The 27,759-nt window shown below is 41.4% G+C and overlaps 3 protein-coding genes across 5 annotated transcripts; all 3 read left to right on the top strand.

The window, feature by feature from the left end:
* Positions 1–914: 914 nt before the first annotated feature.
* Positions 915–26,022, top strand: LOC137102302 (toll-like receptor 5). Of its 3 annotated transcripts, none has more exons than XM_067481675.1 (5): positions 915–1,580; positions 21,631–21,700; positions 22,211–24,503; positions 24,721–24,809; positions 25,583–26,022. In XM_067481675.1, exons 2-5 carry the CDS (start codon positions 21,653–21,655, stop codon positions 25,826–25,828), a joined length of 2,676 nt encoding a protein of 891 aa, XP_067337776.1. In that variant the 5' UTR covers positions 915–1,580; positions 21,631–21,652; the 3' UTR covers positions 25,829–26,022. The 3 variants fall into 3 exon arrangements, with proteins under 3 accessions (XP_067337776.1, XP_067337775.1, XP_067337774.1); XM_067481674.1 differs by having other exon boundaries at positions 916–1,956; XM_067481673.1 differs by lacking the exon at positions 915–1,580 and adding an exon at positions 20,963–21,068.
* LOC137102305 (thrombomodulin-like) lies at positions 13,079–15,779 on the top strand. Its single transcript, XM_067481679.1, has one exon. It carries the CDS (start codon positions 13,716–13,718, stop codon positions 15,279–15,281), a length of 1,566 nt encoding a protein of 521 aa, XP_067337780.1. The 5' UTR covers positions 13,079–13,715; the 3' UTR covers positions 15,282–15,779.
* Positions 15,925–19,251, top strand: LOC137102304 (thrombomodulin-like). Its single transcript, XM_067481678.1, has one exon. It carries the CDS (start codon positions 17,337–17,339, stop codon positions 18,963–18,965), a length of 1,629 nt encoding a protein of 542 aa, XP_067337779.1. The 5' UTR covers positions 15,925–17,336; the 3' UTR covers positions 18,966–19,251.
* Positions 26,023–27,759: the final 1,737 nt, after the last annotated feature.

Raw genomic sequence — 27,759 nt, 5'->3', positions numbered from 1 at the left:
GAGGCTGCAGATCAAAGGGGAAACCTAATCAGTGAAGGACACAGCGTGAGGACACAAACTTTCCAACTTTTCACATGAGGCGAACCTGGTACAGATTAATGTGACATTACTGCAAAAAAAAAAATACTCCATGTTGTGCTGCAAAAGTGAAATCAAATACTACAACTTTTTAGCGTCGTGTAGAGCCTCCTACAGGCTTTACCCAGCCACCAACTCCATCATTAAACCAAACCTCACAGCTGACAAGGACCCTCTTCTGTGTGAAAAGACAATGTCCAGACATTGGTTACAGGAGAAAACCGCTAACCCAGCTTCACTTGGGAAGTCATGTTTAAAACATCTGTCAGATGGGGACATACTGTTAGTCAGTATTTAGTCATTTCAATTGAGGTAACTGGTGATGCTGTTGGGCACATTGTTCCTAGGAGATGTATTTATGATATTGGCCATGATGCAATGTACTACATATTTAGATGATTCTGTTACACGTGTATGTGACTCAGAGTGTGACAAGCATGCTCTTTACAATCCCCGCTGAGTTAGACCAGGCAGCCAGAGACCAATCAAATGGAAAAGGGGAAGTTAAAATCAGTGAATATGGCTGTGTGCGTTTTTACAGCTGACAGTTATTTGGTTTAAAAAACTAAAACTTTGAAAGGTCTTTTGGGGTAATTAGTATTAATGCCTTAGTATTTCAACAACTTACACTGGTGAAGTTACTATACATTTTTAATCAGCCCGACTCCTGATTTATTAGCTAAACATTCTTCGTTGGCACTTCCTGTCTAATAAATGCCACATGCAGTTACTAAATGTTGTCAAGCAAATACATATTCCCAGAACCTAAGCACCAACAAAATGAATTAAAGTCAACAAACTTATAATAAAAATTGTATCAAACTTATTATAAAAATAATATCAAACAGTTATGAACTAGGTTGCTGCGTAATACACATTTGTAATTATACTCTCAATTTAAAATTGTTAAACTAGCTAATAATTATACTAATAATGGTTTTATTTGCAGACATTCCCAGATATGGCTCTGAGAAATACTATATTTTTGGTTGTCAATTCACAACATGGTTATTAAAAAAATGTAATCTGTTAAAGAAGATGGAAAACAACACTAACTTGTGAAATGTTCAAACAGAATCCACTGGACCTGCCTCAGTTTATTGGTCAGATACAGTTATATCACAATCTGAGATACTGTTTTCTTGCTCGTTCTCCAAATTGATGAACTGGCTCTGTCGGTCTTCTTTCCATGTGCTCATATGACACGGCTAAATGCGATAATACATGCCACAACTGGTTTGGCCCAATCCTGTGTGTTGTGTAATGGTCTATTTCTAGACAGTTGCTGTGTGCTAAGCCATGCATGTGTCCCGAGCGTCAGTGCCCTTAAGCTTTCGCATAAACATATGAACATAAAAGAAGGAAACAGCCATCATGGGACACGGCCAAGACAAAGATCGCTCAGACAAAGGCTTTTGCATTGGGAGAGATTTTAACTCACGTGGCAGCTCGAGTGTTAGCGGTCCACGAAGGAGCTCATGAGATGTCAGGAGTGAGACAAGGTATCAATGTGAAAAGTCACAGCTGTGTAACAATATTTTAGGAGCCATGTGTTTATCTTATGAGGGGTTGTCAGGCCGAGCTCAGACAGAGCAGCAGAATGAGGTTGGCAGGCAGGAAGACACACAGTCCAACCAGACGGGAAAAAACAGTTTGTCAGTCCAAGCAACAGAACTTCCAGAGGCTTAGACAAGGGGCTGAGTGCAGAAACAAAGTCCATGAACCAGGCGAGCGGCCCGAACTGTATTAACATGGGAAAAACACACCAGCAAACGAAGGGTCGGGACACTGACACTGAAAGGCACAACAGATAAACTGGCACGGAGTATTTAGTTATACACTGGATAACACAACAGGAGCAGAGGCACAGCAGGCAAGGTGAGTAACAGCAGCCGCGGTGTGTGTGTGTGTGTGTGTGCCAGTGCAACGCTTATGCAACACCGCTTGAATCTAACAGAAACCATGCCCACCCAGCACATCCCGGGCATTGTGCTGGGCAGGGTTTGGATTGGACCTGGAGAATCCAGAGGCAGGGTGAACGACGGGTCAGCTAGGAGCAAACCCATGAAATCCAAGTAAACCGCAGAGATGAGATGAAGAGTCGTGCTGCTTAATCTGTGTAATGTGGAACCTGTTTTACCGTAACATAGCTGAAAGACAGTCCAAAGCCAATTGAGTCTACAGTGACTATGAGTCGATTAAGTGTTGGTTTCAGTCTGTAATGGTGATTGTCGACACTACGACTTGTGGAGTATGGACGAATATGAATCAAGTGTTTCGGTGGAATATGACATGAGTTCATCACTGAAACATCAGGCTCCTCCTGCCTCATTAACTAGAGTTGAATAGAAAAACGGGATCTGAGAATTCGCTCCCGCTTTCACCAGAATACAGCTCAGTGCCAGTCTGATTTTTATCAACTCAAAAAACATTAACAGCTCCACAGGATTCGCCCAGAATTTCTAAATTGGTCCAAGATATTTTTCTTCTCTGCATCACGTTGTTGTCTCAGACATGACTTCACTTCTGTCCTTATGTGACGTCCGCCTATCAGGGGTGTTTCAGTACAACTGTGATTCATCTTTACTTCGCTCTGTTACTTCGAAGACACAACTATTCCGCTAAATTTCCATTTCATTGTACCCACTGAATGTTTTGCTCTCCACCCTGGGACATGGCAGAATGTTTATGTAGAATTCCACCCATTTTATCAGCTCTAATAAACTGTGCCAGCATTAGAGCAGAAACATAAACTGCTTTAGTCATGCTTTCAAAGTCTACATGTCTCTTTCTGTACTATTATTCTTTTAGGCCTCTTTTCCCGATGATGTGATGATGACTGAATTTAATGACGTTTGCTCTTGCGCACGCATCAAATTGACCCATTGTGTTGGCACAATTACCTAATAAGTACATGCAAAGTAAAACTCATTAAACTTCAAACCGACGTAGATAAATAACTAAAACCTTCTAAACTAAAGCTCAGTGTTAAACACTAATGAAATGCAGTCAATGCAAACAAGCTCTTTATAACAACATGTACAGATCATAATACATTAAATCATAAACTCAAGATGCAGTAAGGCCAGTGTCAATACATCCAATTATATAGAAATTAATTCTTATATTGTAATGGAAGAAGACTCTTTTTTTTAATTAATTGTTTGTATGTGTTGTAATTATTAGCATAAATGCATTTGGTAATTAGATACAGTACATGGCCAGAGGTGGTAGAAGGAGACAATCTTAGAACCTAAAGTTAAAGAATTTTTTTTTGTTAATGTTTGGGGGGCGATGTGCTTCAAGTTTTATCTTAACATGAGGAAGTGCTGTTGCCACTTCTCATAACACATATTCCTAGAACAGCACATCCAGCTGTGCAGAGAAATTCCCTTCCAAGTTGTTTGTGAGCAAGCCTTGACCTTCTGACCCAACCCTGTGCATTGCATGCCATCCTGGAGATGCTGCAAGCTTTGACACTGGATGACACCTTGGAGGAGTTAAGTTTATTTCCCAACAGCTACGTATTGCAGCCAAATCATTTCCCTTAAAAGTACTTCAAGTATGAGCCCTAAAATTTACTCTAAGTAGAAAACTTCACTAAGAAATATAAAGTATTTTGAACAGTAGTGAATTCAAATACCTTGTAAGGGAAACGTACAAGTTTAGTGAAGATTTGGTCAATAAAGTCTTTAAAAGATTTAACATAGAAAATCCACCTAAAGCTTGAGTAATGTTCCCTAGAAAGTGCAAAACAATTCACATGATCATTGTTCATTATATGTTTTACGAATAAGAATTTATATCTGCAGAAAGTAACTACTGTACAATCTAAAGCTGTAATATATATATAGCATAGCAAAAGTTTCAGATATATATAAAAAGGTAAAAGCAACATAAAATAGAAATATTCTAAAACAAATAGTAAAAGTACACCATTATTTAATTTATTTATTTATTTTTTATCTAAGTGTGATTTCTGCAATGTTGATGACTAAGGTTTTTTCCTGATTCTGTGTGTTTTCCACGCGCTTTTTTAAACGTCCAGTAAAGGTTTTACATCTAATCTTTCCAGCTGGACAGAAGCCTGGTCTTCAAACAGGCTCCGTCTCCGCAGGTTGCTTCCTCGCTGCTAGTATTTGTTTTAAACCCGTGCCATGACAAGCATTTATTTCAAAGGTTCGGCCTTTCCAGTACACTCTGCACCGTGTCCCGTAGGTCAGGGCATGGGGGAGATGCTTGCTTTGCACAGGGGGGCTATGGGGAGGCTATGCTGTGTGGGAAAGCCAGGTCAGACTGTCGTATTTATTATGTAAGAGGCCGACGGGAATTCCAGCCCGCTACGACCCCACCAAGAGCGAATATTCTCAAGATGAAGTTATTAAAAAACAACCTATCAACGACTTATTGTTTTCCAGAGAGAGGACATTAGGGAGTTTGATATGAGGCTAATCCCTGCAGATGGGTCATTTCCCCATTCTGAAACAAATGCAGTTGTCCCTCCTTACCATCCCCATACACATAATATGTCTCTCTATATGAAGTATATATTTTAATAATACACTAAACTCAGGGAATGTGTGGGAAAATTTGTCCCGAATAAGATCACAAGCGACCGCATGAACAAACTCCGCAGTTATGGAAAATTCACCAAATCTGTACTCAAGCCCTCCAATCCTACATCCACCCACACTGCTTCAAACAGTGGAGGATATGAAGACTGGTAATTATCAGCTCACTTCCTCTTTGCGCATTGGCCACGGTCTGATCTCCCACAAACGCAAACAATTTTTTACTGGTATCGTCACATTCTGTACTGAAGCACTGGTTACACAATAACTGTGCTGCATTGGGTAGAGTAAGTTTGTTTTAAAGGGGGGGTGGGAAGGCGGTGCTTGGTTCGAGGTGGTGGGGTTCACTTAAACATACAGTAAAATGAATAGTGAAGAGCAGTTTCTTAAAAAATATATATATACACGTTCAGTCATGGGGCTTATTTTTGTTTGTCAGTGGTATCGATGATAGCAGATAGTATCTATGAAAGAGTTGCATTCGGACACATTCACCCACAGTTTACAATGCAATTGGTAAATTATACAGGACGTTTCGCTCATGTTTCTTTTCCCTTCTGCAAAAATGTAGTTTTTCTTTAGTTTAAAGGAATCTGCTGTTTAGAACTCTGACAGCTGTCATGCTGCGCGTGTTGCCCGCGTGGACACATTAGCAAAGTTACAAAAACACGAGCAAAATGCAAACGTAAGTCGCAGAATGTGAGTCGGAGTCGTTTCTCCGTGTTGATGCGCAGACTTCCACTCTCATTCTTTGAGTGAGATTTTACTCCGGCAGGAACAGTAAAAAAAAAACACAATCAACCAGTCAAATGTTATCAGAACTCAGTGTTGACTCGGAGGTTTTCCTGTGAGAGTCAGAACAAAAGCTGCATAAAGTTTGTGTAACACCGCTTCCATGTAGAACATGGCAACGGCAGAAACAGCCAGATGTGTACAGTGACAAATGTAACAGTGTGTGTGTATGTGTAGAGACTGGCAAGTGTGAGGGTTTGTTCTTGGGATCATAGGAAGTTCAGAATATTTCTGTCCGCATGCCAAGGCAGCTTCCGCAAGAGCAAGACTTATTTACCACAGAAGTAGAGAGAATAGAATAGGAGTGTGCCTCTGCATCCCAGCATCCATCTCTCACTGGACAGACTGAGGAGGAAACACTGGTGTAACTGGGCTTTGTAAAGTGACCCCAGGGAGGCTGAGTTCATGGCACTAAAAACACAATAAGCTAAATGTTTCTTGCCATTAGTCTGTCGAGATCAGCATCTTGGGAATCGATACAATAAACTCAGCGCTACTGTTCGGTTATTTGGTTTATTTCATTAATGGAGAAGCATTGTGCTCCTGCAGAAACACATTCAAAAGAATTATGTGTTTCTTCTTCTTTGTATGGAAAATTCTGTCTCATATGTGAGACAATATCAGGACACAGAAGACAAACACAGAATCAGACCGACTGACCGGAACCGTTGTAGATAACCGTCCTAGCAATGTTTTCCACGGGACACAAAAAAGTGACGGATTGTAAATGTATTTGTAAATGTTTGTCTATTTGCGTGTGGGTTCTTGGTTTGCAGGGCAGTGAGCTCTCGGGGCCACCACACAAACAGGGACAAAAGGAAACAGGAAGCAAAGTTCACAAAGCCAGACAGAGAATAAAAAAAAAACAAACCAAAGGTGGGTAGTGCGAAACATATTTGTAAAAAAAGGTTAGAACAGAAAATACTACAAAAATAGACTTAATACTTGCAAGTACTCATGCAAGTCAACAGTAATCAGGGATATAGGAAGCCAGGTGTGTAAGCAGGGTGGGGACACACAGCACAATGCTACTACGTTTATTATTGGAGCAGGGGGAGGGTCTGAGGACATCTAGTGGGAGAATAAGAAACTGGCAGTGGGGCTAAACACGACAGAAGAAAGAACAAAATAACGGAATTCAAACTAACACTGACACTCAGTCTGACCCTTGACCCCTAATAAAATGTATCCAGCTAAAACCAAATCATGGAACAGTCGATAAATATGTTTTTTTTTTTATGGGGAAGTGTTTCTGCTGTCTGTTTATAATGAGAACGATTCAAAAGTGTATATATTTTTGGGATGGTTTTAGCTGTAGGTCAAAAAGTTTTACCCTCAGCGTCGAAATGCAAATTTACTCTGTGTCAAGTGTTGCTGCATGTTGGACTTTGGCCTCCATCACTTTGCTTTCTCTGCTCCTTTCTGACATGAAACACAATAGCAGGAAGTGAACTGTGACATGTACCAATAAATCCACATTGTGTTTCAACAAGGCCCCCCAACATTTTCCAAGGAGAGAGACCCTAACAGACATCAAATTTGCAACCACTTCATGTTATTTCCTTTTGGAAAGACATAAAGGAAGATGTTAGAACTGAGTCAGAAGCTCTGGGTTCTGTGGAAAACCACATTCCTCCTTAAATACCCAGGGTTTAGGTGGGATGAACCCCGCTTGGTTCAGTAGATGCCAGAAGCACAGCGGTGGATGCTCGGAGTTGGATTTGGAAACAAAGAAAGTCTTCACTATTCTCGCTCTTTTACAACTATCTGCTCAAGTGTAAATAAGACATAAGCCACAGAAATATAGTCTGAGCTTAACTGAACATACAACTTTGACACTTAACGACTGAATACTATGACTCTGACCGATGATGTAGTTTCGTTTGGGAAGACCAAACGTTTGGAGCCGCAAACTCTCCAACAAAGCAATGATCAGTCTCTATACTACAGTTTTCGCCATAAAAATTAAAACCTATGTCACCGATGATATTAAAAAATAAAGATTTGAGAAGATTTACACTACTTGTCAATAAATCACAATGCAACAATAATTTCATGGGAATAGATAAACATTTTATTCAAACTTCATGGGCAACAGTGTATTTGCAACCTGCAAGCTCATGAAAAAAAATTTAAGTCTTCTCCAGTAATGATATCGTCCACAATCATTACACAGATGCCAAAGTCAACACTGACTCTTCAGTTAGAGTTGTGGGTCTGCAGCCTGGATTAACAACAATTGTTGTCTACAAACTAACAAATATCAGCCTAACACACTCTATTGGGTTTCTGCAATTCTACTGTGAAATGTTGGGCATGTGCAGTTTACCAGCCGCAATACAAGTGGGAAAAAAAAAAATTAAAAAATGACCATACGGGGCAACATTTGTTAAAAATACCAGGGTCCTGGTTTTAAAGAATGAAGAAATATATAGTGTGTGATACAGTGTCTGTGTGAAGTGTTTAATAGTTTTTGGATGAGACAAACAAAGCTAATCCAGGCTGACAGACACTGAATGTGAGAAGAGTCACTGTACAGTTTTGGCATCTGCATGTTGGGTTTGCATTAATTGAACTAATCAGCTGCCATCAGGAAAATAATGCAATAAACCACATTAAAGACAGAATAATTGACTTGCCATTTTTGGGAACTTACTGTATCCTTTATTTCAAATCCTTTACAGTGAATAACAAAATCCTCTTGAGCTGGATTTAGACAGGAAACCCCGAGCCAGATATTATGCAATCATCTTGTCCTTCTCATAAAAATGTCTTTCATAACCTCCAGGGGTCCTGTCATAAGTTAAGGTAATAGGAACCAGAAGCACAGACACACGGGGAAGGTTTAAGAAAGTTTATTGATAATAGTTGAAACAGATGATTGGTGATCTGAAGGCTGGGCAAGTCGGATTACAGGATACTTTTTCCCGAGCGATAGAGGAGGAGAGACCCAGCACTGAGAAGAGATACAGGTGATTATAGATTCAGTGGCTCACTGAAGCTGTGCAGAGATACAATCTGCCAGGGATTTATTTGCTTGTGCTTCATGTTTATAACGCAGGCAAAGATGTTAAAGATGAGAATATACTTGGCCTGTTTGCATTATCTGAAGGCTTTTACATTTCCTGTCATCCCCCCCCCTCAATGACAGATACAACAAGTGTTGCACTGACGTGGGCAAATGCCCCTGGTCACCTGACCCACATTCACTCCCAGCCACTCACCGACCCACATGCCTCAACAGAGATTTACTCTGTGAATATGTTTCTGTGTGTCTCAGATGGTGAAACACACTATATCGTCCGAGCAAGTTCCTCACAGGGCAGCAAGGCTTGAAGAGGGGAAAGGAGACATCTCGGCCCCAATTTCAAAAGTGCAGGGCAAGTGAAGTTCAAGACACCAAAGAATATTCTCCAGTGTTAAAGTGGTTATGTTATTGTACATAAAATTTCTGAATTGTGTCAGTAGCAAAAAAGAGTTGCCAAAGATCTCCTGTGTCTCAATAGTACTAATTAAGAATTACTCATCAGTATGAAATCATTCCCCGAGAGGTCAAAGGTGATAGCAAAGTTCAAGTTTATTATATCTATCTTATCATTTTTTTCCTTCATTCCTATTGGTTATATTAACATTTAACCTACCTTCACAAGTATCCGTCTAAATGTTTTCCCAAATTATTTGAATAAAAAGTCCTAAACTGCTGTTAGCAGTAGAAATAAAAGAACACACACAAGCAAATCTCTCTTAAAACACAAAACAGAGACACTTGTCATAGCAGCGAAAGCCCAATGGTCGATTGCGATCAATACTCAGAATCTGTGCCGAAACATCCAGGAAGATGGGATGTGACTAAGAGCTGTGAGAGGCACAACCTTCTGCGTGGTGGCAGACACATTGTCCCAGGTCTCTGTTAGGGGCTCTGCCGATCCAGACCAGACACTGCTACTTGTACTGCACACCACTCACAAATAACGTAGGGATATTTGACTTCTCTGGGTGAAATTTCAGGATGCGTCTAAAATGCACTGTAACCTTTACAGGTGAACTTTGACCTTCTCTAGCCTCTTGAACGCACATGTCCAACTGTTCAAAGTTTCACTGCTTATTGCTTAGCACCCTGTCCTCTAACAGGGCGATTAACTGCAAAAATAACAATGTGAGCAGGTCTGATCCATGAATTGACGACTGAATGTTCTGGTTCCAGGAAAATTCCCACTTCATCATTATTTCACATCTTGACATCATGAGACCAAGACGACACCTAACAATGACGAGTTATCGAGACGTGGACATTTTTTTCGTTGTGGTATACACACCACTGTTGTTAGCTTTTGATTCAATAAATCATAGTTTAGAGATGAAAAAAAATTACCACTGCATGCTTCTATATATAATATCCCTGTGAATGTGCTCACCAGACTAACCACTCCCTGGAAGGGATGTGTGGCAAAGAAAAGGTTATCTGGGTTGCCATGCAACCTGTGTGCGTGTGTGTGTGTGTGTGTGTGTGCGTGTGTGTGTTTATGTCCACTGGTGCCACCCATGACATAACATTGGACTGTAGTCAATTCCTCTGGGTGTGGGTGGTACAGGATGGGGGAAAAAATGAAAGTGTCCTGCTAAGATGTGTGTGTGTGTCTGTCTGTGTGTAAATGGACGCGTGTAGTACAGACATAGTGACTCTTAACATGTCTTGTCTGAAAGTCAATCATCCAACCAATAAGTTAAAACGATTGACTCAAACCAACCAGAAAGAGGCTTAAATGACTGTAAAGATTTGCAATCCCACCGCAAACAGTGTCAAAATATTGAAAAAAAAAAACATAAATAAACACAAACAAAGAGACGCAAAAAGCCCACAACAGGATCTATGTGAACATTGCAGTTGTCCTGTGTCTCCTTTGGGTGGGTGGCTGCCAGGGAGGGAGTGAGGGGACCCATGGTGTGTGTGTGTGTGTGTGTGTGTGTGTGAAAGTGTGCAAGGCCATGGTTGAATTAATCTCTGCACTTCTTCCTTTCATCCCCAACCAGGACATGGAAACACCTCCTATTTCCTCCTGGGCTGGTGATAACTCTGTGCCACTCTCTGTAGTTCTCGCCCGTATTCTCGCCGTGTCCCTGGCAGCTGCCATTGAACCGACTGATAAGCCTGACTTTGGGTCGAAGGTTAGGAAAACACAGTGTCTGTGCAAGTAAGACACACATTCACGCAGTGCTGTGTCAGAAAAACAACGTCTGCGTTTGAGCCAAAGAAAGAGAGTTTCACCTTAAAGGAGCATATTATATTATAAATCAGTCACTCATAATGTAAGCAACAGATGGAAGGAAATAAGTCCAAAGAAATAGGACTGAATAGTATAACATGAGCCGTCCATACCCTCCTTCCTTCCAGCCAATCACATGCCAGCATGCCTAAAGTGGTCATCTCGTGCACAGGCCGGTGAACGTGAAGCTCCTCTTAATACGTTTAAAATGGAAGCGTGAATCAGTGGCACAAGTATTGCTCTCTAAATAACACTGCACCACAGATGTTTTTCGTGGCACCGAAATGGGACGTCGTAAAAGCTTCACTGTGAAAACAGGCAAAGTGACGACTGGAAATATTTAATAGAAACAAGAACAATAAACTGGCAAACTCTGGGTCAGCTTAGCGCGGGCACCGATAATACGTTGATATCAGAGAAAATATTGATGGAGTTTTTTGTTTTGTTTTTTTTATCGCCACCCAGCTCATTTCAGGGAAAGATTACATAGTGTGTTACTGTATTGCAGAAATATGAAGCTAGGAATTCTAACAAAGGTCTGAATCTTAAAATAAAAATAAAAGCACTGAACGCATTAATTTATTTTTTGCAGCGTGCGAACAAAGGATTGCTTTCCTCGTTAGTTGCTCACATCCCCTCCAACTCACATTCCAAACCCCACCTCTTTTTAAGGCCTGGAAGAAAGGAGGCACTGAAAAAACACACAGACTAGCACCTTGGCGATTTGTCGGCATTTTTCCACAAGTATTATAATCTGGAAGTCGGTAGTCAAAATAATAAGTCAGACTTCAGTTCACTGGATTCATACTCCGTGGATATGGTTCATCTCCTGTTTGACAGTCATTCTGTGTCATGATCACATTCCTTAAACTCGACTCAACCTAATCTCCACCTGGAAGCTTATACTGAGCAGCTCCAGGAATTACAGGTTTATGTGGGGAAATAAAGTTATTGTCACGCTTTATTTATTGGCCATAGAAAAGGTTTTGTTCAACCTTCCTCTTAAGTCTGGTAAAAAAAAAACCCTTGAGGAAGAAAATGGAAGGCAGCTTACTTCCTCTTCCATCACCAGTAGTCTGAGGAATTATGCTGAAACGTTATGGAATGATGGTTGATGTATTAACAGTCACTCAGACAATTGTTGTGTTTCTACCTTGAGCTATTAATGTAACTTTGGGAAGTACTTCTGAAAGCAACTTCCAAATAAATGAGTCAGGATCCCTCCTAGACAGATTCTGTCTAGTCTTAGTCCATTAGACTAAGACCATAAGACTTAAGACAATAGTACAATGTGGACATACGTGAAGTACTTAACTACAGATACTTACCAATTTCAAAATTAGTGCTAATACTTTAATAAGGACAGTAATATGTCATTTCACAAAACAAGTACTTGTACTCTTTGTACTTTAAGTAATTCCTGTCACATGACAATTACTGCTTTGTCCTACACCACGTTTCTACAGCGACATAAGTTTGTTTGCGGTTTACAGCAATGATGATTTTCTAAAATGCAGTTCTCTTAAATCTGGCTGTGGAAGTGGTTCCCTCCTTACATCTGTGCAAGAATTGGATTTATCAGGGCCTGAACATTTTAGATTTCTGCAGAAACCTTATTTCTGTGCAGCATGTGTGGAACAAACCTGGACTAGATGTGTGACCTGGTGGTGGCGCTGCCCACCCTCAAAATCTGATCGGCCACCCGCGGTTCCACTCTCTGCCATAGTGCCATGGTGCTAGGTACCTGCTGTAGAACTGACCAAATCTGAAGCTGAAAGAAATCACTATCATTATAAATAATTATTATGTAGATTATTCTATACATTTCGAGTTTTGTCAAAATAGAATTTTGTAAATGACTATTTAGTTTCAAACAATAGATGAGTTATGTATTGGACATTTCTGACACTGATTAAACACTTAATAAACACATTATCAGTCTATTATTATACATTTCCATTTTTGACATAAGGGTGGAATGAGTTTTTTTCAAAGTGGCATGATATGGCATAATCCCAGAGAGGGTGGGATGGGGTCATTGGGAATGGTTGCCCCCGTAAAAGTCCACATTTTTATTTATTCTTTTATTTTGGATTTTTTTAATAAAACTACATATAACCAGGTCGATCCAATTTAATTCCTGCCATGTGAGACCTGTCTAATCAAAGATGAAACGCATTGTCTAATAAACCAAGTCAATAAAGTGTAAAGGTTTTAATTAAGCTAAGAACAAAATATGTTTATACATTTTTTTCATACAAGCATTTTTACATGAAGCACCCTGCTTCAAAACATTTGTGAAGATAGCAGACGCCCCCTTGACTCCTCCCCCCCCCCCCCCCCCCCCCAATTGTTCACATTTTTCTTTTTTTTTTACTTTGTGTGCAAAGTTTCATCACTCGTTTCTTCTGTTTTACGTCAAGAGATAATTCATATTTTAATGTATCATCAAAAAAGACATGATGATAACACTGATTCATCTCCTTGTTTCTCCTGGGCAGAAATGCCCTTAAGTTTGTGTTGCCCAAAGTTCCACTGTGGTGCAATTTACAAAAACAAAAAAAAAATGATTTTGATCTTTTTTTTTTAAAATTATAGTTCATTTTATCATTAAAATGTGTAGAAAACTAACACAATAATTAACAGAAAACTGGATTTGCAGTTTTTTTTTTTCTTCTGAGACCTTATGATCCAACTCGACAAGGGGAAGGGTCACGCATTACAGAGGAAATTACGATTTAGTTTTCCTCCTCGTATTAAAAGTAAGAGTGTGTAAGTCTTCGTGTGTGTGTGTTTTGATGGGCCCAGTCCGTCTGAGATAAGGTTTTTTGTACAGCGGTGGAGGTTGGACAATCACATCGGGACTAAAAACTTAAAACAGGACCCAACTTCCTTCCGCTCAGGGCGCATTTATAGATGGTGTCTGTGGTCCGTTCGCAGTCGCATATTAGCTCTGGATCATCAAACGCAGAGGTTTATAACATCTCCAGCTTTTTCTAACATCGACATCATGGTTCGGACAACACGGGCTCGGCTCGTTGCTGTGCTTTTCCTCTTCGGGCTGGAGGAAGCGGTCCTCTCGCAGCGCGGACATTGCGCAGAAAAGCAATGCTTCGCGCTTTTCCAGGAATCCAAGGACTCTTCGGGCGCACTGAAACGCTGCCAAGGTCGGGGTGGAGAGTTATCTATGTCCAGCCTGGACCGAGATTTAGCCGGTGTGCTAAAGGGGCTCAGCGGCCGTCTGTGGGTGGGCAACCCCAGTGGGACCACAGGAAAAGTGTGCTCCTCCATCTCTGTGACTATGGGAGGAAACCTCACGCTGCTGACGACGCCGTGCAGTGAAAACCTGGACGGATTTCTTTGCCAGTACCAACTGAAAGACCCTTGCAGTCCCTTGCAGGCGGCCGCGGGCGCACAGATGAAGTACTTTGCTGATTTCGAGGTGTACGACTCAGAAGCGTTTCCCGAAGGAACCATCGCTGTAGTGAAACATGTTGGCGCTGAATATCCGGACTCGAAACATTTGTGTTTCGGGAAGAACTGGTTGAAAGCTCCCTGGAACTGTGAGGTGTTAGTGGGCGGCTGCGAGCACGGCTGCAATCACACGAGCAACACCTGCTTCTGTCCCGCAAAGCAAACTCCCCATCCCAACAACATCACCTGCAGCAAAGACGCGTGCGCCGACTGCGCGCAGGGGTGTCAGCTGGAGGGTGACTCCTACCGGTGCACCTGCAGGGAAGGCTACAGGCTGGCGCCGGACAAAAAGAGCTGTTTGGACGTGAATGAGTGTGAGGAGAGGAAGGAAGTGTGCAAAGGTGAGGGGAAGAAGTGCAAGAACACCCTGGGAGGGTATGTGTGCGAGTGCAGAGAAGAATTATTATTAGAGGATGGAGTGTGTGTAAACAATTCAATCTGTTTCCACTGTGAGCACATGATGTGTAAAAAGGTTAAAGGGGTTTACGAATGTGAATGCAAGAGTGGGTACAGGGTGTCACCCAAAGATCCCATCAAGTGTGAGAAACACTGCACTGAGAGAGACTGTCTGGCTACATGCATCCCAAACCCTGATGTGAAGAAGAAGGACATGGAGCAGTGCTTCTGCCCTGATGGCTACATTAAAGACGTGAGGAACGATACCACCTTCTGCACTGACATCGATGAATGTGAGAATATGAAACCGTGTGATGATCACAAGTGTGTGAACGAATTCGGGGGTTATAGGTGTTTGTGTAATAAGGGGTACTACCTGAAAGATAAACACACGTGCCTACGAAGCAAAGAGGGTGATGGATTGGGCTCAGTTGCATCATACCCCACCCAAGCCAGCCTCCCCCTGTCCGAGGTGCCCTCTTACATCAAGGCTGGCAGCGCGCTGGGCATCACCGTGTTCCTGGGGCTGTGTGTGGCACTGCTGTATGTTTTGGCCCTAAACATATCTAAACGTTGCAGCACATTTGATCTGTCCCCCTTCAAAAATCCAGACATTGACATTTTCCATCTGCAGCACGTGACCACAGATACGTATAAAAGGTTGTCTTTCGATAAACAGTCTAAGAGCGACTCGCAAAACCACTGAAGACGTCCGACTCTCCTCTCACGTCTACTGCACTGTTCTTTACCATAAGCAGATTCAATAGAAAATGGGTTATTTTCTAGAAAAAAAGCTGCAATAACTGAATACGTGCACCTTTAATAGACAGCAAACTAATGGTTTCTCTGAGTGCGACATAGAGTTTTACATGTAAAAGAGCTTTATTTGCCTCGTAATTGTCATTTGCTGGAGCTGCAAGTAAAACTTTTAGCAGCTAACCTAACAAATATTCCTTCTCATAAATATTTATTTTACAACTAAGAAACATTTCTGCTCGAAATGCAAAAAACACTGTTACTTGCGGGGAAAAGTTGTAACGGTGATAGTTCACATCAGGATGTGACCTTTTTCTAAGTGAAGTGCAGTTTTTCTCCCAAGTGCTATGAGTCCAACAATATTATCCATATAATACACAAGCACACACACACACACACACACACACACACACACACACACACACACACACACACACACACACACACACACACACGATCCTTCTTATCCACTTGTCTTTGCTTGACGTTTTCACTTTGCACAGTGTAATGTTATATTCAACATACTGGTTCCCATATACTTTATTTTTATGATGTTTGTTTTTTGTTTTTGTTTTTTATTCTTTTGAATATTTTAAACTTTTAGTATTGACTCCTGTTTGTCTGGGGATGTACTTGCTATCACATTTAACCACATTCTGACACTTAAAAACAAACTAGATGGCTCCTTTGACACTAATCTAACTACAGAGCTACTGACTTACTGATGCTAATTACTCTGAATATAATATGTAGTAGCCAGTTCCCTCCATTGTTTACACTGGAACATTGAAGTATTGCTATTTATTCCATGATTTGTGAAAAGAATTATTACTACAGGTCAAAAACACAATAAATCTGACTGATGATCTCTTTAACACAAATTCAAATCCTGATGTTACTGTTTGATGCCAACATGAGCAGATAGTGCTGCCTGGATGTCGTAACACTGATATTAACATGTTCCTAACGCTACTGTTTAACAGCCTGATCTTGAGGGATCCGCTATAAGTGAATGTAAAATTGTGCGGCTGCTAGTCGACTTATATAATGGAGCCTGTTGGAAAAACACTTGTGTGTTTCCTGATTATGTCACTCGATGTCTGTAAAATAGCGTTTATTGCAACCTCACGAGTAGAACACTGTTTGATACTTCAACATCTCACTACTGAGTAACGCTTTAAATGAAAAAAAAATAAATAAAGGTTGGAGTTGGATGCTGAATTCCAATTGTTCTGTGTTACTAATGTTTTTTTTGTTTTTTTAGAGCAGTTATATGTCTTCAGCTGTCTCCTTTTAACTTTCCACTCACTCTACACAACTGCTTTGCAGGCCTCTGTTCACTGCACTTTGTATATTGAAGCTTTCTTTCATCCTTATTTGCATTGTCTTTGTTTCCTTCTTTCTCCCCAAAGTGCAATGTCAAAGTCAGACTAACAGCTGCCTGCAGGACTTTGCATATGTGGATTAACAGATTCATCAGACACTTGCTTGCATTTTCTTATGTATGTTTTCATTTCACATCTGACCCTTTCCTGCCTCCACTAGCCTCCGTCTTTCCCTGATAAAGTTCAAACAAATACGTCTTCTTCTGTCACCAGTCGGAATTTAAAACTCCCTCTGAGGAAAACTGGACCTACGCAAGACTGGTCGACTTGTTTAGGCTGACAGTTTGTGTGGAGCGGAGTTGGGTGGGGCTACTTCACCAAAACAGCGGGGGAGAGGGGGGCGGTAAGTAGATGCTCCCCTTGCGTGCGCGCGTCCTTCTCTGCGTGTGTGCGTAAAAGTCGAGCCTAATTGGGGATGTGGTGCGTAGTGCAGAGGAGAACGTTTGGAGAAAGTCAGTAACCGGCCGCAGGAGGCAGATCAAGAGCGACTTCCTTCCTCCGCCGGGACATTAAAATGGAGTTGGGGGGTTATAAGCGCGAGATAAAGAGTTTCTCCGACAATCCCGCCTGTACAGTGCTCGGACGTTCAAGACCTTAAACGGACACAAGCAAGTTCCAAAATGAAGGACATTACCGGGGTGTGTGCTGTGGTGCTGCTTTTCCTGATGGGAAGAACCGGCGGGATGAAGCCGAATAGCGGATTCTGCATTGGGCACCAGTGTTTTGCCCTGTTCCATGACCCTAGCGATTTCCCAAGCGCTCGGGATACATGCAGAAAAGAAGGGGGTCACTTAATGACAGTGCGCTCCACTGTATCACATGATAGTCTTTCTATGTTGTTAGGAACCGTTGCGGGCCGGTTCTGGATCGGTTTACATCGGCCGACGGGTTGTCCAGACGCGGGCGCTGCGCTCAGAGGCTTCCAGTGGGTGACAAAAGACAACGTGAGTGACTTTTTCAACTGGATGCCAAGTTTGAACGGCAGCTGCTCGTCTCCTCGCTGCGTCTCAGTTTCCAAAGCGAACGACTTTAAATGGACTCTGGAGCCATGCGGCGAACAGGCGGCCGGGTTTCTCTGTGAGTACGGCTTCAGTGAGCCCTGCACAGGTCTCGAATTCGCACAGGCCAAGTCTGTCACCTACATGACCCCTATGGGGTTCGGGGGAGAGTTGCTGTCTTACCCCCCTGGAAGCATCGCAGTCACGAAGCCTTCTGGGGTGAAACACGTCTGCGAGTCCGAACACTGGCTGCAGGGGCCCTGGAGCTGCGAGATAGATAAAGGGGGGTGTGAACACAAGTGTGTAGTAAACTCCAAAAAAGTCCCCTCCTGCTCCTGTCCACCGGGACAAACCGTGAACCCTTTGAATAAAGTCAACTGCGAAATGGCCACAGACGACCCGTGTGTTGCCCTGCGGTGCCAGCACGACTGCGAGCAAGACGGAGAGTCCCACGCGTGCGTGTGTGACTTGGGCTTCATACTGGCGGAGGACAACAGGACGTGCAACGACTTGGACGAATGCAAGGACAAGCGGCAGTGTCCTGGGGCGAACTTCGAGTGCAACAACACCATAGGCAGCTTTCTGTGCATCTGCAAGGACGGGTTCCAAATGTTGGGCACTCGGTGCATGGACGTTGACGAGTGCGTGTCCGCTCCGTGTGAGCACATCTGCACCAACAGTCCTGGTGGCTACAAGTGCTCGTGTTTCGCTGGATCTAAAGTGGACCCAATGTCCCCGTCACAATGCATGCTCCACTGTGACAAGGAGGAATGCCCGGCGGAGTGCGACCCCAATGATGACTCCCAGTGTAACTGCCCTAAGGGTTACATATCGGAGGAAAGAGATGAAGGCGTGTTTTGCTTAGATATCGATGAGTGTGAATCTAATTATTGTGATCAAGGGTGTCTAAACACATATGGTGGCTACGTGTGCTCATGCTATTCGGGATATACACTATCTGGCAAGTCCGAGTGCGTAAAAGACGACAGCGGTAACGCCACAGCTCCAAACACCACAGCTCCAAACACCACCACGAGACCAACGTCCACCACGACCACAGCAGCAGGCCCCCCTACCAAGCCACCAATGAGGGGCTCAGGGGTGTCAATGGGGGCTCTGGTGGGGATAATTGTGTCTACTGCCTTTCTCATTGTGCTGGCTGTGTTTCTGATTTACTGCATCCTCAGCCACAGAGGGAAGAAGGGGGGCGAGGCTCACGGGTTGGAGCATATGGCCATGGACACTAGTTAAAGAGGGAGAGACAGCAGACAGACGACGTGTGAATGTACACATTAAATCTCAGAAACAGAACAACACAGGCTGTTTTTGACTCACAGCAATAATGAGGACCTGGATGTGTCATAAAGTCCCAACTCAGATATTTTAACTCACGTTTTGGTTTGTGTTTTGTTTTTTTTCTTCTCTGCCTTGAAAAAAGTGGTTTAGTTTACAAAGTCAACTCACATGCAACAAACACAATGTAATAACTACGACGAAGCTTTTGTGCTGGTACATCATTAAAGTACAACAATGTGAATGCATGAGTCTGTTGTTGTCTCCATTGCCCTTTCAAGCACAGGCCGACTGCGCCACCCTGTGGAGGGAGAGTGAGTTACTTGCACGAATGCATCTGGTGTGAAGTAAAACAAACAGTGAACCACACGTGATACACGGGCTCTAACAGGCATAAGGCCATTTTTACAAGGTGACAGGGACAAATATTGATTTGTCTTAGTGTTGAACGCGATTCTCTAAAACATCACACACAGAAATTAAGAGACAATGAATCAGCAGTGTCATGTCAAGTATTAGAGTATAATGTTGCTTTGATTTGGACTATGACGTCACAGCAACACTAACCTGCTCTGGGTTGTGACATAATTGACTTGTTCCAATTAAAAGACTTGATTGTTTTCTCTCCGGAGTGATGCAGAAGTGAACTTCCCTTAAAATGTACTTTCAACAACTTCTAACAACTTGAAGTAGAAGCGGCTGTACTGGCAGCAGCAGCGATGGCAGTAAGAGTGTTATTTCTTCATAAGTCTTAGTATTAAATTAATTATAATTCTTAAATCAAATAAAACTCATGTGCCGTACTTGTATTAAATGTACGGGACAAAAGTACAGCTTTCACGTTTATTTAGTGTTTCCATTTCATGCAACCTCATAATTTACTTATCCTCTGTTATGTTTTTTTCTTTTAGCGAGTGAAATGTATTCAACAGCTACAATATGTAGAGAGATAAATAAACAAATAGATATATAGGTTCACATGATTGGAGCAAAATTTCTGCTTCAATAATAAGACAAATGAAAGGGGCCATTCGGCAAAATGGCTACATTCACTTTAATGCTTTAGATATATTTCATTACAAGCACTTCTGTGCTTTTATTAAAGATTATCTCAAATACAGGACTATGTGGTAGAACTACTTGCTCTAATACTAGCATTTAATAACTGTGTTTTTTTGGAAGGACTCATTTTCCCCCAATGACATTGCCAAATATCAATTACAATTCATACCCATTTCTAGCACGTGTAACACATAAGTCAAAATAACACCAAGTACCACAAATACATAAATAACCAGTAAAGAATAATGAGCCGGCAGTATAAGCCAGTCTATAATTATTTACATTTATTAATTACTATTAGAGTATAGCATTAGTACCAATGCAGTAATGTACTAGTGTGCAGTATTAGCACTAAAATGACTACTACTAGTAGCACTACTACTACTACTATTACTACTGGCAGCAGCTGCAGTAGTAGTAGTAGTAGTAGTAGTAGTCCTAATGTTACTATTTTTTGTTTTTATTGCTACAACTTTATATTTGTAGTAGGCTACTACCAGTGGTACACTAAAAGAGGAAAAGTATTGTAGTAGTACTACCAGAAGTAGCCTGTATCAGCAGTGATTAGTAATTTCAGTTGGTTGCCAAATTTGCATAAACTTATTTTGAAATGTCAGTAGCAAAACAAAGATTTTTTTTTTCCATTAACACAGTATTTCAGGCACATTCAGCTACTACAAATGTTCATTCTTCAGAAATCAATTAAAGTTGCGTCTCAGTTCATTTGCCATGGAAACGTAATATTTTCCAGTGACGTTTTGTGTCATACACTTCATGATTAATTTCTTAGCTCTTATCATACATTTGCACCAGCGGGATGTGCACCCTGACCGTGTCGGGGTTTGTGTTGCCTTTGGGGAAATTGCGACATTCCCGTGTTTCGTCAGACCCACAGAACATATGAGCACAGCAGATGTTGGAAGAGGAGGGAGTTTGTTGGAGCAGGTCTGCAGGGAGGAGCTGTTTTACCCGCTTTGTGGATTAAAAAAAAACCCACAGGTAAGAATCCACTTTCAATCGTCAGTTCAAGCTCCACAGACTGATCCGGATGTCCGGAGGAAACCGGTACGACATGTCGCCTTTGGCGAACGGTGGGATCCAAAGTGTCCAGCTTTGTCCACATCACTTTAAACTCGACGGGCTGTTAGGACGCAATCTATTGACTCAAAACAATTGCACAGTTTCAGAAAACCAAACAAGGAAGTTAAGAGAGTTTCCTTGTCTTAATACTGGGCAGAGGTTTGGTGTCATCCTGACGTGAACGTACTGTGCAAAGATGAGTGGTGTTTCCTTTGATTCATCTTGATGGAAAATGCATAATTTATAGTCCATCAGTTTAAGTCATGCAGCGTGAATTGTTTGAACAACATTATGACTCATTTCGTTCACTAACTTGAAGGCAAACACATCAGCTGTTCAAAAGGAGGTTTGCTGTCAGAGCTCAGCCCGCTGAAGCAGTCAGGGTCACAGAGTTTCCCCTTTTCCTGCACCTTACGAAACCCTCATATTCCTGCCTGTTGTCACATCCTTTAACTCGGGCTGTGTGTCTTTCTGTTTAAAGGTTTTGTTAGGACGAGGACAATATGTGGACCCTGGCTTTTCTGTGGGCTTTTGCTGCTTTAAATCTACAGGTATTTGTACAACAAACCTTAAAACTGATCTGCTTGACAATACTGGTTTTCATATTAGAGAAATTGGTAGAAATGTAAGGAATATATGAATATTCCAAATACACTTCTTCGTGTTGTTGCACAGCTTAGCAAGGAGACTGAAGGGGAAACTTTTTTTTTTTTGGTGAGAATACAAATGTCCCCATACAATTAACCTTGTGACTGAGGTCTCTCAGAATCTCAAAATAAAAAAAGGGGAACCACCCTCGGGGCTCAGGAAGTGCTGCTCATTTCCAATTTCCGACCAGCACTTCTAGCTCATTAAGCAATACAGGTCATAAACTTTAGTGTTGTTGTGGATTTGCTAAAATTTAATTGCCATTTCCCGCTGGGTTTTTCTTTGCCATCATGCTGTTCCATATTTGATATACAGATTTAAAGTGAACACTGTTTATGTTTTATTCAATGGTAGAATTCATTTTTTTTTCCCCTGGGTTACAGAAATGACCTTAACATGCTTTTCTGCTGCAGGTTTCCACATGCGACCCATCATGCGATTTGTACGAGCTTATTGTCTATTGCCCCTCTAAGAACCACTACTGGGTTCCTGCTCTACCTTCCAACATCACCCACCTCTTCCTGGACAGAAACTACATCAGTGAAATCAACAGCACCTCGCTCCAAGACTACGAGGACCTGGAAGTATTGGATCTTGGAGGGCAGAATGTGAACCTCGTCCTAAGGAACAATGCTTTCGTCAGGCAGAGAAAACTAACACGATTGGTTCTTGACCAGTTGGGTTATTCATTACTGCTTGAGCCGAGGGCATTTGCAGGACTCATCAATGTGCGAAACCTTTCTTTGGCGTATTGTAATTTGGACGACTCCATATTGTCGGGAAACTACCTGGAGCCACTGTTGTCCTTAACAAGGCTTGAGCTTTCTTTTAACCAAATAACAAGGCTCAGACCTGGATTGTTCTTTTCAAATCTCCAAAAGTTCACAGAGTTAAAACTTAAATTGAATAAGATTCAAGGATTATGTGAAGAGGATCTTGTTGGTTTCAGGGGGAAAACCTTCACACTTATGGACATGAGCTCTAACAAGTTACTATATTTGAATGATCTAGATTTTGACTGGAAAAGATGCGGGAATCCTTTTAGAGATATAGCCTTTAATTTCCTGGATATATCCAGCAATATTTTTAATAACATTAGCACAGCTAAGCAGTTTTTCAAATCAATAGAAGGGACTCAGATTAGTCATCTTAAATTTTCTGGAACCATTGGTAAAGACTTTTCTCATGACAACCTTCCTGATCCAGATAACAGCACATTCGAAGGCCTCGTGAGCAGTTCACTTGAAATATTAGATCTGTCTAAGAGCTTTATATTTGCTTTGAAGATGGCCGTCTTCAGTCACTTTAAGGACGTAATCATTATTGACCTTTCCCAAAACAAGATCAATCAGATTAACAACGATGCCTTCACTGGTCTTCAAGGACATCTACGAATGCTCAACCTGTCCTCCAACCTTCTGGGAGAAATACGTTCGGACACATTTATGAGTCTGACTGATCTTAGGGTGCTGGATTTGTCTAACAACCACATTGGCATATTGGGATACAAAGCCTTCGATAATCTACCCAAGTTACGAGCTTTATATCTGACGGGAAACTCGCTGCGAAACTTAGATTTTCCGTCACCTTTACCAAACTTAGAATTACTCCTTTTGGGTGACAACAAGTTGGAATCGTTACACAAAATCACCGAATTTGGTTTGAACAGCATCCATATAGATGTTAGTGACAACAGATTAAAAGACCTGGGGAACATTTTTTCCTTAGTGACTGAAGGCAAGCGTCTCCAGAATTTATTCTATGGCGGCAACCTCTTCAAGTGGTGCACGCCAAGTCCGAAGATGGCAGCGCCTTATAACAATAGTCTGAAAGTCTTGGATCTTCATGACAGTTACTTACAGGGACTTTGGGGACTGGGGAAATGTCTCGACCTGTTTGATAATTTCAATAATCTTCTAGGTCTAAATATAAGTTTCAACCTACTTGCAAGTCTGCCGCAGGGGATTTTCAGAGGGCTCAGCAGGATCATAGAGATCGACCTTTCATTTAATGCCTTGACCCACCTGCAGCCAGGTGTCTTTCCAGTCAGTCTGAAACATCTTGACCTCTCAAACAACTTCCTAGCTGCCCCGGATCCTATGAGTTTTATGTCGCTCACTTATCTCAACCTGGCCGAAAATCGTTTTCACTGCGACTGCAAACTGGAGAGCTTCCTGATCTGGCTGTTTAAAACAGATGTAATCTTTTTGAACTTTGCTGAAGAGATGAGGTGTGGGTTTCCAGCTGCTCTCCATAATCTTCCTCTGCTGGATTACAATAAGATCTTTGAGCCGTGCAAAGACGAGGTAAAATCCACGAATGATCTTCAGCTTGCTCTCTTCATACTCTCTGCCATCCTCATTACCACTTTCATTCTCTGTGGCATAGTTTATGCCCGTTTTCGGGGGCAGGTGTTCGTATTTTACAAAAGGATCGTCAGCACGGTTCTCGAGGGCCCGACACCGAACCCTCCCGTGGAAGAATCGGAGTATGACGCCTTCCTGTGCTTCAGCAACAATGACTATAGGTGGGTGGAGGCCGCTTTGCTAAAGAAGCTCGATAAACACTTTTCAGAGAAGAACGTGTTCCGCTGTTGTTTCGAGGCCAGAGACTTTCTGCCAGGTGTGGATCACCTTTCAAACATCAGAGATGCCATCTGGAGCAGCAGGAAGACTCTGTGCATTGTGTCCCAAGAGTTCCTCAAAGGTACAGGTTTTTGTCTCACCTGGTAACAATATATCTGCTTTATTTCTGGCATCTCCATCTGTCTGGCTCTGTCAAAACGATTGTTTCGCAGAGGATTAGTATTAATAGTTATTTTTATACCTTTTGGGTTTTAAACAAAAGTGGCAGTGGTGAGTTTCTGAACACTAATGTACAGGATCTCCACATGCAAAACTAACTAGGATAAGCCTCTTTCTAGACGGTTGGTGCTTGGAGGCGTTCACCTTGGCTCAGGGCCGGATGCTGGAGGAGCTGACGAACGTTTTGATTATGATGGTGGTAGGGAAGGTGTGTATTATGCTGCTTGCTATGCTTTGTTACAGTCTTTACACACACCCTAGAGGATTAGTCCTTCTGTAAACACACAATAACTGTTTTATTGTAAATTTGTGCAAAGAACATTGAGATATTACCCCCTCCCCACAGATATGAGATCGGCATTTGCCTATTTATTCACCTAGTACATAGTGAGTATTTATTTAGTATTCAGGTTCTCTTGCCACCCGACACATCAAAGTCCTTATATGCACAGATTTTAACAGCAATTTTAAATCTCCTTCAAACTCCTAATGAAATTCACTCTCACACTACTAAATGCTAATTTTCACTGAGAAGACACCTGTGGCAGAAGACCACACAGATGACAGCAGTCAGATGTAAAGGGTGGAAAAACCAACACAGCAAGCTAAAAAAATGCTAAAACGGGAAAAATGAGGTGATGGTAACTCTCTGTGGGTTTGTCACCGTAGAACGACCTGGTAATCTGACAGGTATCAAACTTTGCATCTGTTAGTAGCCAGTTTTGATGTCAGGTGAATTAATCTGAGGAGAAAAAAAAAAAAACCCAAAAACACAGCAGATAAGAGACTGTTGTGTATTATCTTTTCACCAGTAGATGGCAGGTTTCACACACACACACACACACACACTGAAACAGAAATGTGGCTTCACATTTTCTATAGAACTGATGCCGTGCACGTTTTTTAGAAAAGTAAATGAGAAAGTTGTGGTAAAACTGTCCCTCACCTTCATTGCTGATCGAGTCTTCGTTCTGATGAAAGGTGCCTTACTACCAGCTGATGAAGTCTCCCACAGTCAGGTCTTTTGTCCGGAGGAGAGAGTACCTCACCTGGCCTGAGGACCCTCAGGATCTGGAGTGGTTTTATGAGCATCTCACGTATCATTTAATCAAAGACACCCAGGTGAAAAAGTTAGCAGAGGACCAACCTAAGCCAGTGAAGGGGGACGTCCAAAATCAACACGAGGGCAGTGTGGAGCTGGAGGACATCAGAACAACAGCCATGTGAATCCTGATGATTGTGACTGTGAAAAGTATAAAATGTCAAATTAACTGTACCTGAACATGTGTACGTTGACAGACATGTGCATGTTCTGACCAGTTTGATTCTTCATTGTTATTTGCTCAGTTTTCCGCCAACATGTCAAAATCTCGCTTTTAATAGTTTTATTAACTGTAAAAGACTTAAAGGTATTAAATTAATTTATTGTGAATTCATAATAATGGATAATGAGGAAGAATGAATTCATTATGTGTGTGAATTTCTAAAATCATTGTGCATTTGAAAAATTCAAAACATATCTATATTTTTCTCTGTTAAAGCTGCAGAATGTAACTTTTTTTAAAGTTTTTTTTTTCTTTGGTCTGTCAAAGGCTTCTGTGATTCAGTTATTAAGCAGCAGCGGCAGCACGAAGTAATGTTTCTGAGCAAAGTCCGTTCTTTGAATAAATCAGCAGAGGTTAATATTTCTGCTTGCCAGGTAAATTTTGTAACCGCTTATTTATTGTAATTATATAAATCTAATACCTGAAAGATTTGATGCGAGTGTGGTCAGGTTGGATATAGATCTTTAAAATTTCTAATATGTCCTAAATACACATTTACTTCGAAGGCCGGAAAAAGTGTTTGCCCTAATAATTGGAAGGTTTGGATATTTCTAATGGTTTTAGTCATATCACTGTCATATCGTTAAGTTTGGGGTTTGAGTATTTTATGAATTACATCAAGAAGATGCCCAGATGATCTACTTGGATATATGGTATGTAACAGTGACATCCCAGCACTGTACTGTACCCAAGTTACTGGAGTATTTCCATTTCATATTACTTTTACTCCAAAGCAATTCAGAATAAAAATACTTTTTACTCCACTACGTTGTTTAAGCAGCTTAAGGTACAAGTACAAAGTACTCTGCAGTTGTAGATTCTTAATACAATATACAACCAACCCTTTATTTAAATTATTTTATTGATCTCAATGTCAATTGTCCCATTTATTTCAAAAAGTCCAGTTCTGAGATTTAACAAATTAAAGTAAAACACTGTTCAGGCCAGTGATGCAGGAGCCCATAGAATCTTAATTTGCTACCTCTACCACTAGGTGGGGAGTGTTAGCTGTGTCTTCACCAGCTCCCAGTTGTGTTAGTGATGGTGGTAGTTTGGTGGTCACCACATGAAGGCTGGTAATAATTGCACTGGGTGTGTCACATAATGGCACTATTTGAACTCAACAGCAAATGGAAAACATAGCATCTCCCTGAGCATTTTGGTTTGTTGGGCTGTAAGATGAGAAAGAACATTGAGGGCAGTCGCTTCCCTTTTATTGGAGCTGTGCGTCTGACAACAGGAAGCTACTGGGCAGAGGAAAGCTTCCGTCCTGTTGGCCCCGGTCGCCTGCATCCTCCCAGTCTTTATGAGCCAGCTGTTCGGAACATTACAGCCCGTCTGCAGGCTCCTGCTGCTTATACACTGTGGACAGTCTATTAATCTAAACATGGTGCAACATTAACATCTGTCCAACCTGCTTTTAAGGCAATTGCTGCAGTTTTTTTTTAGGCCAAAGCTTGTAAAAAATTTAAATGAAATCTAAAGTCTTAAGTTGAATTCATTCATAAGGTCTTAAACACCAGTGAGACTCAACTTTGTAAAATGAGACTAGTGAACTACTAACAGATTTTCAAAGCTTCAAAACGTTGTGTTATTGTATTATTATAATATCATTCAAAGGATTGTAAAAAGAGATTTGTAGCTGAAGATGTTTGTTGCAAACAATAGTATATTTACAGCAGCTAAAGCAGTTTAATAAAAGTAATGAAGTAAAAATTACCGCTGCCCCATAATTTGTAGTGGAGTAAAAATAACAGAAAATAGGAATAATATTTTATCCTTTACGCAGTTTTTATTGAGTTTATGATTAGTGTTTTACTGTGGAAAGCAAAA

Source organism: Channa argus, chromosome 17 (genome assembly GCF_033026475.1).
Source record: "Channa argus isolate prfri chromosome 17, Channa argus male v1.0, whole genome shotgun sequence".
NCBI classification, from domain to species: domain Eukaryota; kingdom Metazoa; phylum Chordata; class Actinopteri; order Anabantiformes; family Channidae; genus Channa; species Channa argus.
Note: the sequence above shows the minus strand (reverse complement) of the source record. Positions and strands in the feature narration are given on the sequence as shown.

Excerpts from the sequence above, each read along its gene's own strand:
- LOC137102305 (XM_067481679.1), top strand. The coding sequence starts at position 13,716 with ATGGTTCGGACAACACGGGCTCGGCTCGTTGCTGTGCTTTTCCTCTTC.
- LOC137102304 (XM_067481678.1), top strand. The coding sequence starts at position 17,337 with ATGAAGGACATTACCGGGGTGTGTGCTGTGGTGCTGCTTTTCCTGATG.
- LOC137102302 (XM_067481675.1), top strand. The coding sequence starts at position 21,653 with ATGTGGACCCTGGCTTTTCTGTGGGCTTTTGCTGCTTTAAATCTACAG. Across the intron at positions 21,701-22,210 it reads TTGCTGCTTTAAATCTACAG|GTTTCCACATGCGACCCATC; the intron begins GTATTTGTACAA and ends TTTCTGCTGCAG. Across the intron at positions 24,504-24,720 it reads GTCCCAAGAGTTCCTCAAAG|ACGGTTGGTGCTTGGAGGCG; the intron begins GTACAGGTTTTT and ends GCCTCTTTCTAG.